General features: G+C 44.6%; 1 protein-coding gene across 1 annotated transcript in view; it reads left to right on the forward strand.

Annotated features, from left to right (window-relative positions):
• The window catches only part of LOC125319354 (guanine nucleotide-binding protein G(q) subunit alpha), a 137,946-nt gene that overhangs the window by 38,153 nt on the left and 81,088 nt on the right, over positions 1-18,705 (forward strand). The window contains exon 2 of the mRNA XM_048290458.1: positions 18,240-18,394. Coding sequence (XP_048146415.1) covers positions 18,240-18,394 — 155 coding nt within the window. The remainder of the gene's footprint in view (positions 1-18,239; positions 18,395-18,705) is intronic.

Here is an 18,705-nt window from a genome sequence, read left to right on the forward strand (position 1 = left end):
GCACAGCAGTTTTTGAAAAAATTGAGTTCCCTCTGGATGTCAAAGATGGCATAAACTTGCTGTTAGCTCTGCTTTGTCTTCTCTGTACAGCCTGCACCGTGTACACCATGCTTAGAATCAGAGCTATGGCACAGCATCCTCAGGATGAGGGAGGAAAAAAGAGCAGAACAACAAACACCATGTCTATAGAGATTGTCACAGAGGAGAAAGGAACAAAAAGCAAAGCAACGGCGTCCATGTCTACACAGACTGACACAGAGGAGAAAGAAACTAAAGGCACTGTCAGCACACAAACCGTCACTGAACCAGAACAGCCTAAACCAGTAGCAGTTGCCCCCATTCAGAAGAAGAAATCAAAAAGCAAATCAGTCCGCATAGTGACTGACGAGGATGCAGCAGGACCTTCGCACCCAGCAGAAGAGGCAGAGCCAGAGATCATCACTCGGTCGCTATCCCTGGGTGAGCTGCGTGACCTGCGGAGGGAATTCACCCACCAGACAAACGAGTCCATCCTGACCTGGCTGCTCCGCATCTGGGACTCTGCAGCCAATGACACCACTCTGGATGGAAGTGAGGCCAGGCAACTGGGATCTCTGTCCCGGGATGTGGTCATTGACCAGGGGATCGGGAGAACCCAAGAAACTCTCAGCCTCTGGCGGCGACTGCTGACAAGCGTAAGGGACAGGTACCTTTGTAAAGAAGACCTCCAGGTGCACCAAGGAAAATGGAGCACAATGGAACAAGGTATTGGGTGCCTGAGGGAATTGGCTGTGCTGGAGATTGTTTTCTCAGAAGACGAGAGATTTACTAAGAGCCCAGATGGTGTCCAGTGCACGTCACAGATGTGGTTGAGATTCACATGCCTTGGACCAGAGATGTACTCCCATTACCTGGCAACGCTGCAATGGAGGGAAGGTGAGGACAGGGTGGGCGTCTTGGTCAACAAACTGAGGATTTACGAGGACACCGTCACAGCCCTGTTTCGCACCCATGTCTCGTCTGTGGAAACAAGGCTGGCTGAGCAAGTCCAGAGCTTGATTGAAGAGGGCCATCAGAAACTGAAAAAGGAACTTAAGGAAGAAATTTACCACATCCTGCCAGAACCAACAAGAGTCTCTGCCATCAGGAGCAGGCGTCCCCCAACCAGGGAGAGAGGATACACCCCACGAGGTAATCTCTGTTTTTTTCTTCAGGAACATGGAGAAGACATGAGTAAGTGGCATGGAAAACCCACCTCCTCCTTAGCAGCCAGGGTACGTGAACTAAAAAGAGGGACAACTACCACAAGAAGCTCATCTAGAGTCAATGCTGCTCCGGTCTCTCGCACAGAACTCCAGACAGTATAGGAATGATAATATGACTGATCCTCTTGAAGGCAGCTCAAGAGCATATTCACTGGAAGGGAGAAACATGTACCATGACCAGGAATAGAGGGGCCCTTCCTCTAGCCAGGTAGAGGAAAGGGACAATTGGGTCTTTTGGACTGTGTGGATCTGATGGCCTGGCACATCTGACCCACAAAAATACATGGCTTTGGTTGACACCAGTGCTTAATGTATTCAGATGCCATAAAGGTATGTGGGAGTAGAAGCCATTTCTATTTCTGGGGTGACAGGAGGATCCCAGCAGCTGACTGTACTGGAAGCTGAAGTGAATTTAACTGGGAACGAGTGGCAGAAACACCCCATTGTGACTGGCCCAGAGGCCCCATGCATCCTCGGCATAGACTATCTCAGAAATGGGTATTTCAAAGACCCAAAAGGACATCATTGGGATTTTGGGATAGCTGCTTTAGAGAGAGAAGATATCAGACAACTGAGTACATTGCCTGGCCTCTCAGATGACCCCTCTGCCGTGGGACTGCTAAGAGTTGAAGAACAACAAGTGCCAATCGCCAGAGCAACAGTGCACCGTCGGCAATACCGCACCGACAGAGACTCTGTGGTTCCCGTCCATGAGATGATTCGTAAACTGGAGACCCAAGGGGTGGTCAGCAAGGCCCGTTCACCTTTCAACAGCCCTATCTGGCCAGTGCGTAAGTCCAGTGGAGAATGGAGCCTGACGGTGGATTACCATGGCCTAAATGAGGTCATGCCAACATTGAGCACTGCCATGCCATGCCAGACATGTTGGAACTTCAGTACGAGCTGGAGCCCAAAGCAGCAAAGTAGAACGCAACCATCAATATTGCCAATGCCTTCTTCTCCATTCCTTTGGCAGCAGAGTGCAGACCCCAGTTTGCCTTCACCTGGAGGGGTGTGCAATACACCTAGAACCGACTGCCCCGGGGTGGAAGCACAGTCCCACCATCTGCCATGGACTGATCCAGACAGCACTAGAAAAGGGTGAGGCTCCAGAACATCTGCAATACATTGACGACATCATCATGTGGGGAAACACAGCAAAGGAAGTATTTGAGAAAGGAGAGAGAATTATCCAGATTCTCCTGGAAGCCAGCTTTGCCATCAAGAGGAGCAAAGTCAAGGGACCTGCCCGAGAGATCCAGTTCCTGAGAGTAAAGTGGCAAGATGGATGGCGTCAGATTCCCACCGAGGTCATCAATAAGATCACTGCAATGTCTCCACCGACCAGCAAGAAGGAAACACAAGCTTTCCTAGGCGCCATAGGTTTCTGGAGAATGCACATTCCCGAGTACAGCCACTTCGTGAGCCCTCTCTACCTGGTTACCCGCAAGAAGAATGATTTCCACTGGGGCCCTGAACAGCAGCAAGCCTTCACCCAGATCAAGCAGGAAATCGCTCACGCCGTAGCCCTTGGCCCAGTGAGGACAGGACCAGAGGTGAAGAATGTGCTCTACTCTGCAGCCAGGAACAATGGTCTGTCCTGGAGCCTTTGGCAGAAGGTGCCTGGTGTGACTCGGGGCTGACCACTGGGATTCTGGAGCTGAAGCTACAGAGGGTCTGAAGCCAACTACACTCCCACAGAAAAAGAGATCTTGGCCACCTATGAAGGAGTTCAAGCTGCCTCAGAAGTAATCGGCACTGAAGCACAACTCCTCCTGGCACCCTGACTACCGGTGCTGGGGTGGATGTTCAAAGGAAAGGTTCCTTCCACGCATCACGCCACTGACACCACATGGAGCAAATGGATTGCTCACATCACGCAGCACGCCCGTATTGGAAACCCAAATCACCCTGGGATTCTGGAAATTATAACAAACTGGCCTGAAGGTGAGACTTTTGGATTATCTTCTGAAGAGGAAGAGCAAGTGACTCATGCCGAGGAAGCCCCACCATATAATGAGGTACCGGAGACTGAAAGACGTTTTGCCCTCTTCACTGATGGTTCCTGCCGAATTGTAGGCGCTAGCCGAAAGTGGAAAGCTGCAGTATGGAGCCCCACACAACAAGTTGCACAAGCTAGTGCGGGACAAGGTGGATCAAGTCAGGTTGCAGAGCTTAAAGGTTTCCAGCTGGCTTTAGATATTGCTGAACGAGAGAAGTGGACGAGGCTCTATCTCTACACCGACTCATGGATGGTAGCTAATGCTCTGTGGGGATGGCTGGATCGCTGGAGAAAGGCCAACTGGCAGCGCAGAGGGAAACCCATCTGGGCCGCTGAGAATTGGCAGGACATCACCGCCCGAGTAGAGAAGCTGGCTGTGAAGGTTCGACACGTGGATGCGCATGTACCCAAGAGTCGGGCTAATGAAGAGCATCGCAACAACGAGCAGGTGGACCGAGCTGCCAAGGTAAAAGTATCTCAGGTGGATCTGGACTGGCAGCACAAGGGAGAATTATTCCTAGCTCGTTGGGCCCATGATGCCTCTGGTCATCAGGGGAGAGATGCAACATACCGATGGGCCCGTGACCGAGGGGTGGACCTTACTATGGACAGCATCTCACAGGTCATCCACAGTTTCGAGACCCGTGCTGCAATCAAACAGGCCAAGCGGGTGAAGCCTCTGTGGTACGGTGGACGATGGTCAAAGTACAGGTATGGTGAAGCCTGGCAAGTTGACTACATCACCCTTCCCCAAACCCGCCAAGGCAAGCGCTACGTGTTGACCATGGTTGAAGCAACCACTGGATGGCTGGAGACCTACCCTGTGCCTCATGCTACAGCCCGGAACACCATCTTGGGCCTGGAAAAGCAAGTCCTGTGGAGACATGGCACCCCTGAGAGGATCGATTCAGACAATGGGACTCATTTTAAGAACAGCCTCATCAACACCTGGGCCAGAGAACACGGTATTGAATGGATATATCATATTCCTTATCATGCACCAGCTGCTGGAAAAGTTGAACGCTGCAATGGACTACTTAAAACTACCCTAAAGGCACTTGGTGGGGGGACCTTCAAAAATTGGGAAGTGAACTTAGCAAAGGCCACCTGGATGGTCAATACCCGAGGGTCCATCAATCGAGCTGGTCCCGCCGAGTCTGAAGCCTTGCACACAGTGGATGGAGATAGAGTCCCTGTGGTACACCTGAGAGGTATTTTAGGAAAGACTGGATTAATCCCACCTCAGGCAAAGGCAAATCCATCCATGGGATTGTCTTTGCTCAAGGACCTGGTTACACTTGGTGGGTAGCGCAGAAAGATGGGGAAACCCACTGTGTACCACAAGGAGACCTAATCTTAGGTGAAAACTGTGTGTAGGGTTTCATTATATATATGTGTGTGTGTGTGTGTAGAGTTTAAGGAAGGTATTGATTTGGGATGATGTAGATGTTAATAGAATAAGGGGTGGATAATGTCCTGGGTTGCAGTGTATTCTATTACCATCCTCATGAGCTGTTGAAACCAGGAGGGGCAGTGTTTCCTTGCCTCCTCCCCCCAGACTATCTTTCTGTTAATGGCCCATCAATGCCCTGCCACATGACTCAGAGATAACTCCCTCTGGACTATCTTCTGTTAATGAGCCTAATCAACACTTGGCCTCATGACTTATCATCCCATTGTGAGATGCTCCACCCAGAGGGAGGAACCAAGCATTCCATCCTGGATATAATCTGAGATTCTGAACTCCAGAGACAACCTTTCCACTGGATTTCCAGAGGACAGGAGCTACATAGTCACCACTGGACCTTCTGAGGAAGATCAGACCCTTTTCTACAGGATCACCGCTTCAGGAGGACTGCAGCCACCATTCTACTGGACTGCTACCACCACCCTGACTAACAGGGTGTCAGGTTGTATCCTGACTCTGTCAGTTTGAACCAGTGTTTTCTTTTATTTTTTTTTCCTTTTCTTTAATTTCCCCATTAAATTGTTATTCTGACTTGGTGCCTCTCACTGGTTTGTTTTCAAACTAGTACTGTGGGTCACCTGGTCATGGAAGGAGATCAGGTTAATCAAGCAGGAATTGCCTTTCATAAACCCATGCTGGCTGGGCCTGTTCACCTGCTTGTCCTGCATATGCAAGGTGATCTGGTCCATGACCTTCCCTGGCACTGAGGTCAGACTGACAGGTCTGTAGTTCCCTGGATCTTCCTTCCAACACTTCTTGTAGATTGGTGTCACATTTGCTAACTTCCAGTCAATCAGGACCTTGCTATTTAGCCAGGACTGATGGTAAATGATTCCAAGTGGCTTGATAGACTCAACTCCCAGCTCCCTCACTGCCCTTGGGTGGATCCCATCTGGCCCTGTAGACTTGTAGGCATCTAAGTGGAATAGCTAACCATTTCCTCCTGGATTATGGGGGCTTCATTCTGCTTCCTGTCTCTGTCTTCCAGCTCAGGGGGCTGAGTACCCTGAGGACAACTGGTCTTGCTATTAAAAACTGAAGCAAAGAAGGCATTAAGTGCCTCAGCCTTTTCCTCCTGCTTTGTCACTGTTTCCCTTTGCATCCATCCAGTAAAGGATGAAGGTCCTTTTTAGCACTCCTCTTTTTGCTGATGTAATTGTAAAAACATTTTTTGTTGTCTCTTACAGCAGTAGCCTTTGGCCCTTCTAATTTTCTCCCTGCATAACCTCACAACTTCCTTGTCGTCCTCCCAAGTTGCATGCCCCTTCTTCCTAAGGTGATACACTCTTTTTCCCTCTGAGTTCCAGACAAAGCTCTCTGTTCAGCCAGGCTGGTCTTTTTGCCTTCTGACTAGTCTTTTGGCACATGAGGACAGCCTGTACCTTCATGGACTCCTTTGCCCTTCAGGACTGCCTTCCAAGGGACTCTTTCAACCAGTCTCCTAAAGAGGCCAAAGTCTGCCCTCCAGAAGTACAAGGTGGTAGTTCTGCTGACCTTTCTCCTTACTTCTCTGAGAATTGAAAACTATCATTTTGTGATTGCTTTGCCTAAGCCCCTGGCCATCACACCACCCATCAGTCCTTCTCTGTTTGCAAACAACAGGTCCAGCGGGACACCTCCCCTGGTTGGCTCACTCACCAGCTGTCACAAAGCTCTCTTCCACACACTCCAAGAATCTCCTCAACTACTTTCTCTCTGCTGTGTTGCATTTCCAGCAGATATATGGTAAGCTGAAGCCCCCTACAAGAATAAGGGCCAGTGATTGTGAGACTGCCCCTAGCTGCTTATAGAATATTCCATTCATCTCTTCATCCTGGTTGGATGGTCTATAACAGACTAACCAGAATATCTGCTTTGTTGTCCTTCCCCCTGATTCTTACCCATAAACACTCAACCCTATCCTCACCATCATTAAGCTCCAGAGAATCAAGACTCCACCACCTCTCCTTCCTTGCCTATCCCTTCCGAGGAGCTTCTAGCCATCCATTGCAACACTCCAGTTGTGTGATTCATCCCACAATGTCTCCCTGATGGAAACTACATCATAGTTTTCCAGCTGCACCATAGCTTCCAGGTCCTCCTGTTTGTTGCCCATGCTATGTGCATTGGTGTTAATGCACTTCAGTTTGGCTATCAATCTTGCTGCCTTTTCAGGGAGAGAAGCTCTAAATCCTGCATGACCATTCTCAGGCACTTCTGTGGTTTCTAGCACATTGTTAACCCTTGCATCGTTGCTGCCACATAGATCTCCATCCCCTACCTCTACCAAGGTGGTAGACCAAAAGACTTCACTAGCACACCATCCCTCAAATAGTGGCGTGCTGCCCCCAGGCTTATCTCCAGTGATCCTGATTTCACATCCTTTCCCCCTTCAAATCTAGTTTAAAGCTCTCTCAACAAGCCCTGCTCACTCCTGAGCTAAAATCCTTTTTCTCCTTTGAGACAGCTGTGCCCCATCTGTTGACAGCATGCTTGGTGTCATGTAAACTGACCCATAATCAAAAAACCTACAATTCTGCTGGCAACACCAGGCTTGGATCCAGGTATTCATCTATATAATTTTCTTATTTCTACCCCCATCATTCCCTCCAACTGGCAGGACAGAGGACACTACTTGCGCTCCAGATTCCTCAACCAGTTGTCCCAAAGCCCTGAGGTCCCTCTTGGTTGTCCTCAGACTTCTTGTTTTGACTTCTTAGTTGCCCACCTGAAAAAACAGTAGCGTATAATAATCAGAGCTGTACCAGGCTGGAGAGTTTCTTGGTGATGTCTCTTACCCAGGCCCCAGGAAGGCAGCACACTTTCCTGTGGGTTGGGTCCGGTCAACATATTGAGCCCTCTGTTCTTATCAGAAGAGAGACACCAATGACAACTACTCTTCTTTTTTTCTTGACTGAGGAGATTGTGATGCAGGGATTAGACTGACACCCTAGGCAACCCCTCCAAGCTGGATGGACCTTCATCCAGTTTTGGTGTGTGCCTGGCCCTCAAGTCCCAGAACCTCATACCTATTGTATAAGGGCACCTGGGAAGGTGAGGTAGACCAGGAGGGGATTTTCCTGCCATCTCAAGCAGAGACCAATTTCTATTCCCCCCTCCCCCCACCTCTTAGGTTCCCTCCTTCTGTCTGGTGGCAAGAGGGTAGGGGATCCTTCACTTCTTGTGGTGCAGCCAGCTGGTGTATTTGCCTCAGTGATGGTAGAGAGTGTTCCCACCAGTCAATCTCCTCCTCAAAGTCCCTGATACTTAACCTTTCCACCTCCTCTCTTAGCTCCACCACCAGGCTGAGTAAATCATCCATCTGGTCACACCTTACACAGCTTTCATCTCTACTGCTGTATAATACCAGCACCAGGCTCTGGCTCTCCCTGCAGCCTGAGCCCTGGACAGCTGCATGTTTTTGTGGGGGCTCTGTTAGTGTCGCCGCATCCTTTCTGGTGAGTGCTGAGGACATGGCTACCTTCCAAGTAGTTACCATACCTGGGCTCCTCCTGAGGGCAATGACCACCAATTGAGCTCTGCAGCCAGTAGGGTGACCGCACCCTCCCTATGCATCCTTCCTTGCAAACTGCCATGCCAGGCCCTGCCAGTCCCTGCTGATGTGCCGTGTCCTGTTTGCCCGCCCTAGTCGCTCAAGCTCCCTGGAGCCTATTAAATTTCCTACGGTTGCCCCTGGAAACACCCACGCTGCGTCAGCCTTGCTCGTGAGACCTGCCGGTTCCTAGCAGGTCTCTCAGCTCTTGCTCAGATTTCCCGGACTTCTGGAACTCCGCTCAGCTCGCTCCGCTTGCCTCAGGGACTGACCTTGTCAGAGGGGATTTTTTTGTAAACTGCTCTTAGACATACTACAAACAACAGAATTGGGATGCATATCCAAAATCTAGCCTTCTTCTGAGAGAAAGAGATAGCATAGATTTTAACAGTTGAAATTATCTAAGATCAAGGAAAGACTGAATCGTTTAACTTCATCTGCCTGTTTGTCCTCTTAATAGAGGGTACATTGCTCATGGACACTTCTCTTTCTTCCTGTTTTGTTTTGCAAATCTGTTTTTTTCTATAGAAGTTGATTGTTACAGTGGGGATACTGTAACACAATGCACCAAACCAGGAGGCCCGTGGAAAAGAAATATATATGTGGACAGATTCTTGGTAGATGTTTCAGAGATGTTTATGTCCCGGGGTCGCATTCGGAGCCGCGTGGGCTGGGCCGGGCCGCGCCGTTCAGTTCTCCGTGTGTCGCCTCCTCTGGTCGCAGCTTCGCTGCCGCTGCCAGGCCCTGCAGCCGCATCTCGGCTGGGCCCCCGAGCGATGACTCCCCCGCGCCCTGCTCAAGCGCGCATTTCGGCTGGGCCGCCCCTCTCGGTCGGGCGTTCACAGGACTCGCTCCACCACGCTCTGCGCGGGACCAGGCGGGCACCGCAGGGTCCCACCGCTCCCACTGCACCTCACTCCGCCGCCGACACTGCGGCTCGCGTGGCTCCGCCCGCGTGCGGGAACTGCCTCGCTGCTGCTCAGAGAGCGCTCGGTGCTCGTGGGCGAGGCCGCACGGTCCCTGAGGCACGCTTCCCTTCACCAGGACACAGCTGACATTGCTCAACAGTCTCGGTAATTAAATAATATTCATGAAAATATTCTTCCATCGGCATGTATTTTGACTCAAAAATTAACTGTGTCCAAACGGTGTTCCAAAAGTCTTTGGTAAGAATTAAATCCCAAGAAACATAGAAAAAGTTCTTAAACAAGTGTTTCAGTTCTTTTTGAGCTTGAATCGAGCTAAAATTTACAAATCGTTGTTCAAGAATCATTTGAAGTTTAAGATAAATGTCCATATGCGGCTCTGAGAGCCAAGAGTCTTCCCACGGTTCCTCCATAGTTTAGATATGGAATAGCAAAACAAAACCAAGAAGAGGAATCCACAGTTTCTAGGGTTTACTCACACAGATCAATCGCTTAGGGATCAGGGATCATTCTGTTCACAATTCGCCACCATTTGTTACAGCGGGGATACTGTAACACGATGTATCAAACAAGGAGACCCGTGGAAAAGAAATATATATCTGTGGACAGATTCTTGGTAGATGTTTCAGAGATGTTTATTCCTCCAGCCGCATGGTCGGAGCTCTGCCGAGGAACCCTCACAGTCTGGGTTGAGGGTCCTTGCCCGCGCAGGGAAACACAAACCAACCAATGGCAACGAGGCTGACCAGGGGCTCGGGAAACCCCATACCTCCCCTCAGGGCCCCTCTCCCAGGGCTACATGGCAGGGGGAGGAGACCCCGACAGTTGATTGCCAGCAGCATTTGTTGAACAAGTTGTTTTAGTTAATGAAAATATTTTTGTAAATGTGGGTTTTTAGGAGGGAAGGGGGGAATAGAGACAAAAGTGATAATTCAGATTTTACAATTAGAAATTCTATCAAAATAACAGTATTTTGATAAATTTATGTTGTTTTTATTTGTTAGGCAACAGCTTAAGTGAGTCAGGCAACCTGAAGCTTATATATAGGAAATATGAAACCTGGAGAGTGACCAGTCACACCCTTTTTTTGCCCTGCAGCATGGTATAGTGTTTATTATCTTTGTGTCTGATGCAACTTGAAAGTAAACAAGAAATCAGGAAAATTCAGGGCACTGATTTCAGTATAGAAAGGAATTTCTGATTTATTCAGCTACTTCATAAACTTTCTCTGAGCCTTATTAAAAATAAAAAATGAAATATCATAGGTGTAGGCATGACTTTTTTCTTTTGTTTTTCCACCGTTTTCTTAAATAGAAGTATTACAAGTAGAGTTTAATGATACATTTTGAACTTAAGTAATTTTCAAACTAAAGTCACAAGATATTTTGTTTAAATCTTTATTTATTGTTTTGCTATAGTGCCCACGAGTCATGGGTTAGGACTCATTATTCTAATCATTTTACAGACAGTGATCAGTAACAACAAAAATATTCTTTATTGCAAACTTAAATTTTTATATTCTGTGTCTGGAATTCTTTTTCAAAGATCATATGCTATTTTTCCTACTCAAAAGTTAGAATATAAAATAGGAAAGGATGACAAGTTCTTTTTTTGGCAATTTTGATACCATATTGACCTTTTTCAATAACTGTAGGATGATTAGCATTGTACCAAGCCTCCTTCCAGCAATTCACAACACATTTTATTAGTTTATATATAATTTTGCAGTGTAGCACACCATGATGCCTCTTTCTGTTTAGCCTAATCCATTCTGTGCTTCAGAGTTGCTCAAAGGAAGCAACTACCTCTCCACAGTCCTCTTCCAAATTAGTTCTCTCAGGCTGCTATGTAAAAGCACTTTCCTACCTTGGACTGATTGTCAGAGATTTATGATTCCTGATACATTAAGGAACACATTCCCCATCTATTACTTTTTCAAGACACTGAAATACAGCTTACTCTCCTTGAATGTTACACCTGTTTCAATTATGTCCAGGTTTGAAGAAAAGTCTCTACTTTTTCATTTGCTCTTGATTTACTAGGTCCAAGGAAAAAGAAAAGAAGGGCAAAGGATAGATAAAGATTTCCTCCAAAGCTGCATATCTTGCTATACAGCCCAGTAAGGCAAGGCATTTGCTTGTACTACAGTTGTAGATTACAAGTCATCAAGGTCTGGATCTGTAAATGACTCATGACTTTGCTTGGCTAGCATAAATAATTGTTTCTCCTACAAGCAAGAGCTACCTTCTCAAGAAATGAATCACTGGGGGTTTAATCCACTCAAGACAGGAGAGAAAAAGTCATGTTCATGATGATGGCTTTTTGTGCTGACTTCCTTTCAGCTCCCAGACTGCTTGGATCTGATCTCTTGCCATTGATGTCAATTATGCAGTCTATGTGAATTATACCATGCAGACCTAGAATCAGAACAGCTTGGATTGGAAGGGACCTTAAAGATCATCTAGTTCCAATCCCCCTGCAATGGGCAAGGACACCTCCCTCTAGACCAGGTTGCTCAGAGCCCCATCCAGCCTGGCCTTGAACACTTCCAAGAATGGGGTATCCACAAGTTCTCTGGAAAACCTGTTCCAGTACCTTACCACCCTCACACAGTAAAGATTTTCTTCCTACTATCTAATCTGAACCTATCCTCTGTTCAAAGCCATTCCCCCTTGTCCTATCACTACATGTCCTTATAGAAAGTCCCTGTCCAGCTTTGTTGTAGGCCCCCTTTAGGTACTGGAATGCTGCTGTAAAGTTCTCCTTGGAGCCTTCTCCTGGCTGAAAAACTCCAACTCTCTCTGCCTGTCTTCAGGCTTCACTGTGGTTGATGATTTAATTATTGGCAGGCCAAGCGCTACATCTCTTCCAGTTTTGGGAAATCCTGTTACAAAACAGAAAATATTTGCTAGGATTTGTTTTCCCATGTAAGAGAGATTGTTTAAATGGGCATCTTAAAATCAATTAGTCCACACAGACCATTGATACAAAACAACTTTGCCTACTGCATCTCAAGCATATTGCTTTCTTCTGTGGATCAGAATATTTTCTTTAAATAGACTGCATTTGTGTATGTCTCTAATAAATCTTTTTGGTAGGTTAGAAAGCTGTCACCTAAACTGCGGGAAAAACAAAAACTCTTCAACAACATCTTTTTAGTGTTAGAGAATCAAGGCATTACTTTATTCTGGCCAGGATGTGCAACAGAAATAATTTCATCCACACATTGCCCGGATTGTGCAGAGAAAATCATTCCATCACACATAATCTTTACTAGATTTTTCACATACTTATACAGTCAAAATCCATAGAAATTCATTGGTCCCAAGTTACACAGTTCGTAGTATTTGGTTTCCTATTGGTTATTGATCCCTTTGCCTTCGATGTTAATTAGGTTCTCATTCTTCGTTCTCTTATCTATCTTTTCCCAGACCAGGTGTCTCCGACCATGCCAGGGGTGACATTTGGAGTTGATGGTCGTTATCTTTTGTGTATCTTCTGTTCTAGTCCCAGCATGTTGAAATGTTAAACTCATCAGGCCTCTAGTGGTGAAACAGTCTTCTTGTGAAAAAACTTCAATTCTTTTCCCCCATGGCAAAGGCGAACAAAACCCCTGACTAAAGTTATATAAACATTTTAAACTTTGTATAATTTCCAACAAAGCTAGTTTGAAAAAATTACATAGACAATATCAAAAAGGAATATAAAAAAAATTAACTTCTTTCTAAGTTTGTTCTAACATTGACTGTAACCACTTGTAATGGTTTTAAAAATAAAAACTCAGTGGGAAAAAAAGTTAATACTGATTGAGCCCCTCCCCCCTGCCCAACAGTGGAGGGGAAAACAAAGAAAACAAGACTGTGAGAGGTAAAACCAAAAACATTAAAGTCACAATTTTACTGAGGCAAAACGCTCAAACACAACACAACACAACAATACAGAGGAAAATGGTTTACCTACAAAACCAGAAAAGGCAAAACGTCACCTGCCCCCCCCACCCCTTGGGCAAAACCAAAACTGTAGCTGCCCCCGCGCTGTCTGCCATGCGGCACCTGGGAGAACAAAGGCAGCACGCTGGAGAGGCTCTTGAGGCTCAAACCTCCTCCCCCCAGCCCGGGAACAATGGAAAAACAGGGACAAAACACAGCCTGAGGAGCTAGTTCAAACCAGGAACTATGCTGCCAAAATGCGCGGTACTGGGCAAGCTCCCTCCCCGTGGCAGCAGCAGTGGTGGTGGCGGTGGGGAATGCTGTCACTGTCTGGAGCGTCCCTGACTTGCGGCGAGTGTCTCTCTTCCCGACAGCGAATGGCAATGGCAGTGGGGGATGCTGGGTCTCTCTCGAAGTGGAAGCAGCAGCAAACCGGCAGGCAACATGCGGCTGGGTCCCGAGCAGGCTCTGGCTGCACGCGGCTCGACTGGACTGGGGGCCAACCCCGCCACTCCATTTCCCACGGCAACCTCCTGGACAAGAGCTGTCTTTCCAAAGCTTGGGCTCCACGGCTGAAGAAAATGACGAGCAGGGGACTCGCGGTGACAGTGCGGTCTGGACAGCACCAGCCTCTCCCCAGCTCCAGGCCAGAGAAAGAATGGCAGCCCTTATGCTTCTTCCTACTGCCTTAAAACACAGTCCACTAAAGATGATGTAGAGGAGTGTAGAATACACGATTTTGTTACCCTTAATGCTAAACTCTGCCTCCTATCCCTGTAACTAGGTCACCACTGTTTTAAGATTCCAAAAGGTTGGTGCATCTATGGAGAGAATATGGGAACAGATCCATTTTCTGTCCTGCTTAGTCACCGAGGAACATCAGTGCTTTCAAAAAATTAGATAATAGGTAGAAAACTGACACTATGAAACAGTCATGGTTTAGGAATGGTACTCTGCAATTTACTTCTCCCAACGAGACTTTCCAAACCACACTGCCGCTCGGTCACTCCTCCTACCCCCTCTTCCACCCCCCCTCCCCCCGGGTGTCCAGAAAGGAGAATTGGAGGTACAAAAGGCAAAGATCACGGGTTGAGATAAGAACAATTTACTAGAAACGGCAATGAGAGAAAAAAAACTAACAGTAACAGCAACAATATTAATAACAAATTTATGCAAAAAGACAATGGTTCACATGCAAAAATGCTCACCACAGAGCCAGACCCAACCTGACTTCAGCCATGTTTTTCTGACTGGAAGGAACCTTTTCTCCCCGGAAGCAAGAGAGTCCCTTCCCCCTGTCCCTGGCAAATGACATAAGGTGTTATTAAATAACATAATGTCTTGGCCATGCCCCCTCCCGCTGATCTGGGCCAGAACCAGGACAGAACCTTAGAGATTAAAAAATATATTTCTTTTTAAATGCAATCAGGGGGAAAATAATATTGCCAGAATGACCAGTATAAAACTATAATATTCTTCAAGCTCAGAATTAGTTTTTAACATTGTCAATACTTTTCTGAAGAGAATGATGAAGAAGGAGAAGATAGCTATTTGAGTATCATCTAACACTGATTTCCTGGTTTCAGAAACATAAAATCATTGTTAGAAAATACCTCTAATGGTATTCCTGGAAATTTCAGTTTTCTTTTTTCTGGGATGACTCTTTTTAATACCAGTAGAAATCAAGGAAGAAACTCTTAAAAATTAAAATTTTATGTCATTTGCTAAAGATAATTGGATTAATGTTTTTATAATATCTGTGGCAAATACTGTGCAAATTGTTACAGGTATTCTTATATCTTCAAAAGGACATGGAAAATGTTGGTTTTTGACTGCTGATGTCAAAGGTATATCAGACTGAAAAGTCAGATCATCTAGATTTTGTTTGCAGAACATTACAGCCTAACTAGTAATTACATTTTAATTACCAATTTGAATTTGGTGGTACTCACAGAATCCTTTTTGTTTGTTTGTTTCACTGCTTTGATAGCAGTTGTTGGTGTTCCAAAATAACGAAATCTCAGATGGTACAATTTTCTAAGGGGCAGTAGCTTTACTATTTTGTTTCAAGTAATGTCTATTTTTGGGTACAGGAAAAAGTATCAGTGAAGACTAAGAAATACTAGATAAAGTTTATACTGTGGAAACTGGATGAATGATGAGTCCTCAGATTTTTCATGCAAGCAATTTGAGTGCTAACATCAAAAGTAATATTCCAGGCTTGATATTATATTAGTGAAAGGAAACTAAACCCAGTATTTAGCAGTTGTAGCACCACACATCATGCATGGTTGAGTCTTTTTCTGCATTAAATTTATGCTTTTGCATCTCATTAGACTTCAGTAGAATTACTTTTGGCTTTTATCAGAGCAAATGAGAAAACAAACCAATAGATGAGATCCTGGTTTTAAATCTCTCTCTTTTTGACCAGAAATTAGAATCCACTAAAAGATGCCGACTGACAAAGACTCAGAGAAAGAAAAATTGTAATCTTCAGCAAAGTATAGTACCTCTGGGGAACAAGACGCCATAGCCTAGACGTAGCATAAAGACTTGAAATCTGTGTAAAGGGTTATTACTTTTTCTTTTTTAAGAAAAGCAGCATTGTTGTGAAGAGCTGTATGTCAGTAGGATACAAGTAGTCATGAGTCTACCCAAGTCTACCCAGGGAACCAGAAACAATTTTCATTGAGGAAAGAATGTTTCTTTTAAAAGGCTTGATGCCTTAAGAGGCCTCCTAGACACAGAGACTGGACAGGAGTAAAAGAATAAAATAGGTATTTATTTGAAAGGCCTTCAAAGGTACACCCTGGGAGCCACAGGCTATTGTCAAGATGGACCCCAAGATGGACGACCGGTCACGAGTTCTTCACACCTTTATAGGTTTGGTTCATTTGCATATCAGGGTTAATTCTCCAATTAAAGTTTCAGTTCAATGATGTAATTTCCCCTCTGCTGGCCCCCCTTAGAAGCTCTTTGGATTATACTTTTTGGGCCTAGGACGGTCTGGGTGACCTTGGAGAGCAGGCCTGGAGAGGCTTTGTTATGTCTACCTAGCACAAGTGAGCAGAAATTAGCAAGCTACAAGAAACCTCAGTTACACTCTAAGCAGTACAGAATCAGAAAAATATAAAAGTTAAAACTTAGGCATCAGGCTGGATTAGATTTCTGATGGATACACATCATTGGTGTATATTGAACTCCATTTCAGAGGTTTTGCCACATAGTGCAAAGTCATATTAGTTCTAGGGCAGGACAAACAGAACTGGTAAATAAAACAATTTAAAATCTTGAACTATTTCTTGTAATTATATGTCTAAATAACTGAATAAAGTAATTACCTTTTATGATGCTCCTGATGTATAATACTTGAGCATCTGTCAATTATGATGAATTTCCAATGAAAGCTTAAGAGCAATTTTTGAATACTGAGTCAGTCTTTTACCTCTGTTAACATTTTGATATCAGCTGGACATACTTTCAGAGCTCAAGAACAATAAAAGAAATAATATCTGAATATATTGTTGTATCAGTTCGTCACAAGTAGTGAGCAAATACTTGGGGTATCATTCTTTTGGAAGACTATAAAGCCAATTGAATACATAACTGGGCTTGAGCAAAAAATACAAAATCTTTTGGGAAAAAATATATCTTCCTGTTTCACAAAAATATTAGCTTGTGCTTAGTGGAATACCATTTTTTAAAATTTTGTTATGAGATAATAGAAACCCTTCATGATCTGTCCAGTTTTGGGATGGGTGAACATGATGTTCCAGAAGAAAATATACTTTGTTAGGACTTGGAGAAATTAGTTCTTATAATAGAGAGCATATGTTCTCTATATCTCAAAGACAAACATTTTTTGTATTGAACTTGGGGTTCTTGATTTCCCCATGAGTAGACAATAGTTGCACGTATAAAATTTTTTTAAGTAATGAATAGTAGCATTCTCCTGGACTGTCTAAAAAGAGGGGTGACAGGTTGTATGTATGTAAGCAGGATAAATTACTCTAAAATTAACAAACCCAGTCCTTTCTGTATGCACTTACCTGATTTAAAATGCAAAGGGGCCTGTGTCCTTACTGAAATGAGTCTAGTCTGAAATGTAGACTAAATTCGAGAATAGAATCCCTTGGATTTTTGTTTGCCTAAGTTTTAATCTATTCTTTTTCTCTCTTAGTGTATGTACGTATAAATGAATCTCTGTAAAAGACAAGTTTTCTCCCTCCTTCCCATTCTTTCTACTCCCATCAGTCTAACTCTGCCAAGTTGCTTAAGTGGTTATAATTTAAAAAGCAAGCATATTATATGCCCTAAAACTGGACCTGAAAATTGAAACCTTTCTTAAAAATTAGCTTAATTAAATATAAATTTTCATGTGAACATGAGGAGGTATACTTACAGCTTTTTACCGGCTAGGCTAGTAGTTCAATGCCTTAGAAAGCCTCGGGCAGCCTAGAGAGGTAGCATGGGCAATCTAGCATTTCAGTAGCTCTAAAAGCGGTAAATGTATTAGCTGCAAAGCTGATACTACCAGCAGAAGCAAAGAGGGAGAAATATAGCTCTAAGCTTGCCTAATTTCCCACAATTAGAGGCTTTCAAAAAGAAACAGATGACAAGATGTTCGCAGAAAGAGTTGCAAAGCCAAAGAGGGCAGGCCCCCCCTTGGTCCTTTCTTTTATTCAGAGAAGGGGAAAGGGGAGGACTGGGAGCGGACCCGAGGTGACCGGCCAATCAGACACTGCTAAAGAGTTTGAGTTACATTTGGTTTTGCCCGCGTTTGGAACAAGGGGGTTCAGAGCACATGACAGAGGCAAGTCCTGGCTTGTCTCAGGGAGGGGAAGCTCGGAACAGGCAGCAACATGAACATTTTATCAATTTCAGCTAAATAATACTGGATTAGGATAAGCTTATTCTGAAATAATGGCCCATATACTCATTTTTTAATTCACCTTCTCTCATATCATCCTTATTACTATTTTTCTTAGTTTGAACACACCCGACCATCATTCATTCATAACCACACATTGGTGAGATGGCCAGTCTGAAAAATTATTCCTGTTAATCACATTCACAAGATATGAACTATTTGTAAACATAGAAAATGAAGTAAATTTGTTTTCTTTGTTTTAAATTAGGCTCATGCACAGTTAGTTCGAGAAGTCGATGTAGAGAAGGTGTCAACTTTTGAGAACCCCTATGTAAATGCACTGAGAAGTTTATGGAATGACCCTGGAATCCAGGAATGTTATGATAGACGACGAGAATATCAGTTATCAGATTCAACAAAATAGTAAGTATATAGTGGTTACAAACAACTGTATCTTATTTTCTGTTCTTTCTAACAAATTAATTCTTGGTTTTTTATCTTTGTATACTATATATATTTTGTGTACTTACATGTACAGGGGTTTTTTGTGTGTGTACAAGTATCTGTATGTGCATACATATTCAGCACAAACCTGCACTTAATAATGTGAATGTAAAGACTACTGTAAGGAAGGTAGTATCTAGTTTAGTATGTGTGTGTTTGTTTCTCAAAACATGTCTATGATAATTTGAAATCTTACATTAAGTTTATTACTAGGGAAGTACAATCAAAGG

This window comes from Corvus hawaiiensis, chromosome W (assembly GCF_020740725.1).
Source record: "Corvus hawaiiensis isolate bCorHaw1 chromosome W, bCorHaw1.pri.cur, whole genome shotgun sequence".
Classification (NCBI taxonomy): Eukaryota; Metazoa; Chordata; class Aves; order Passeriformes; family Corvidae; genus Corvus; species Corvus hawaiiensis.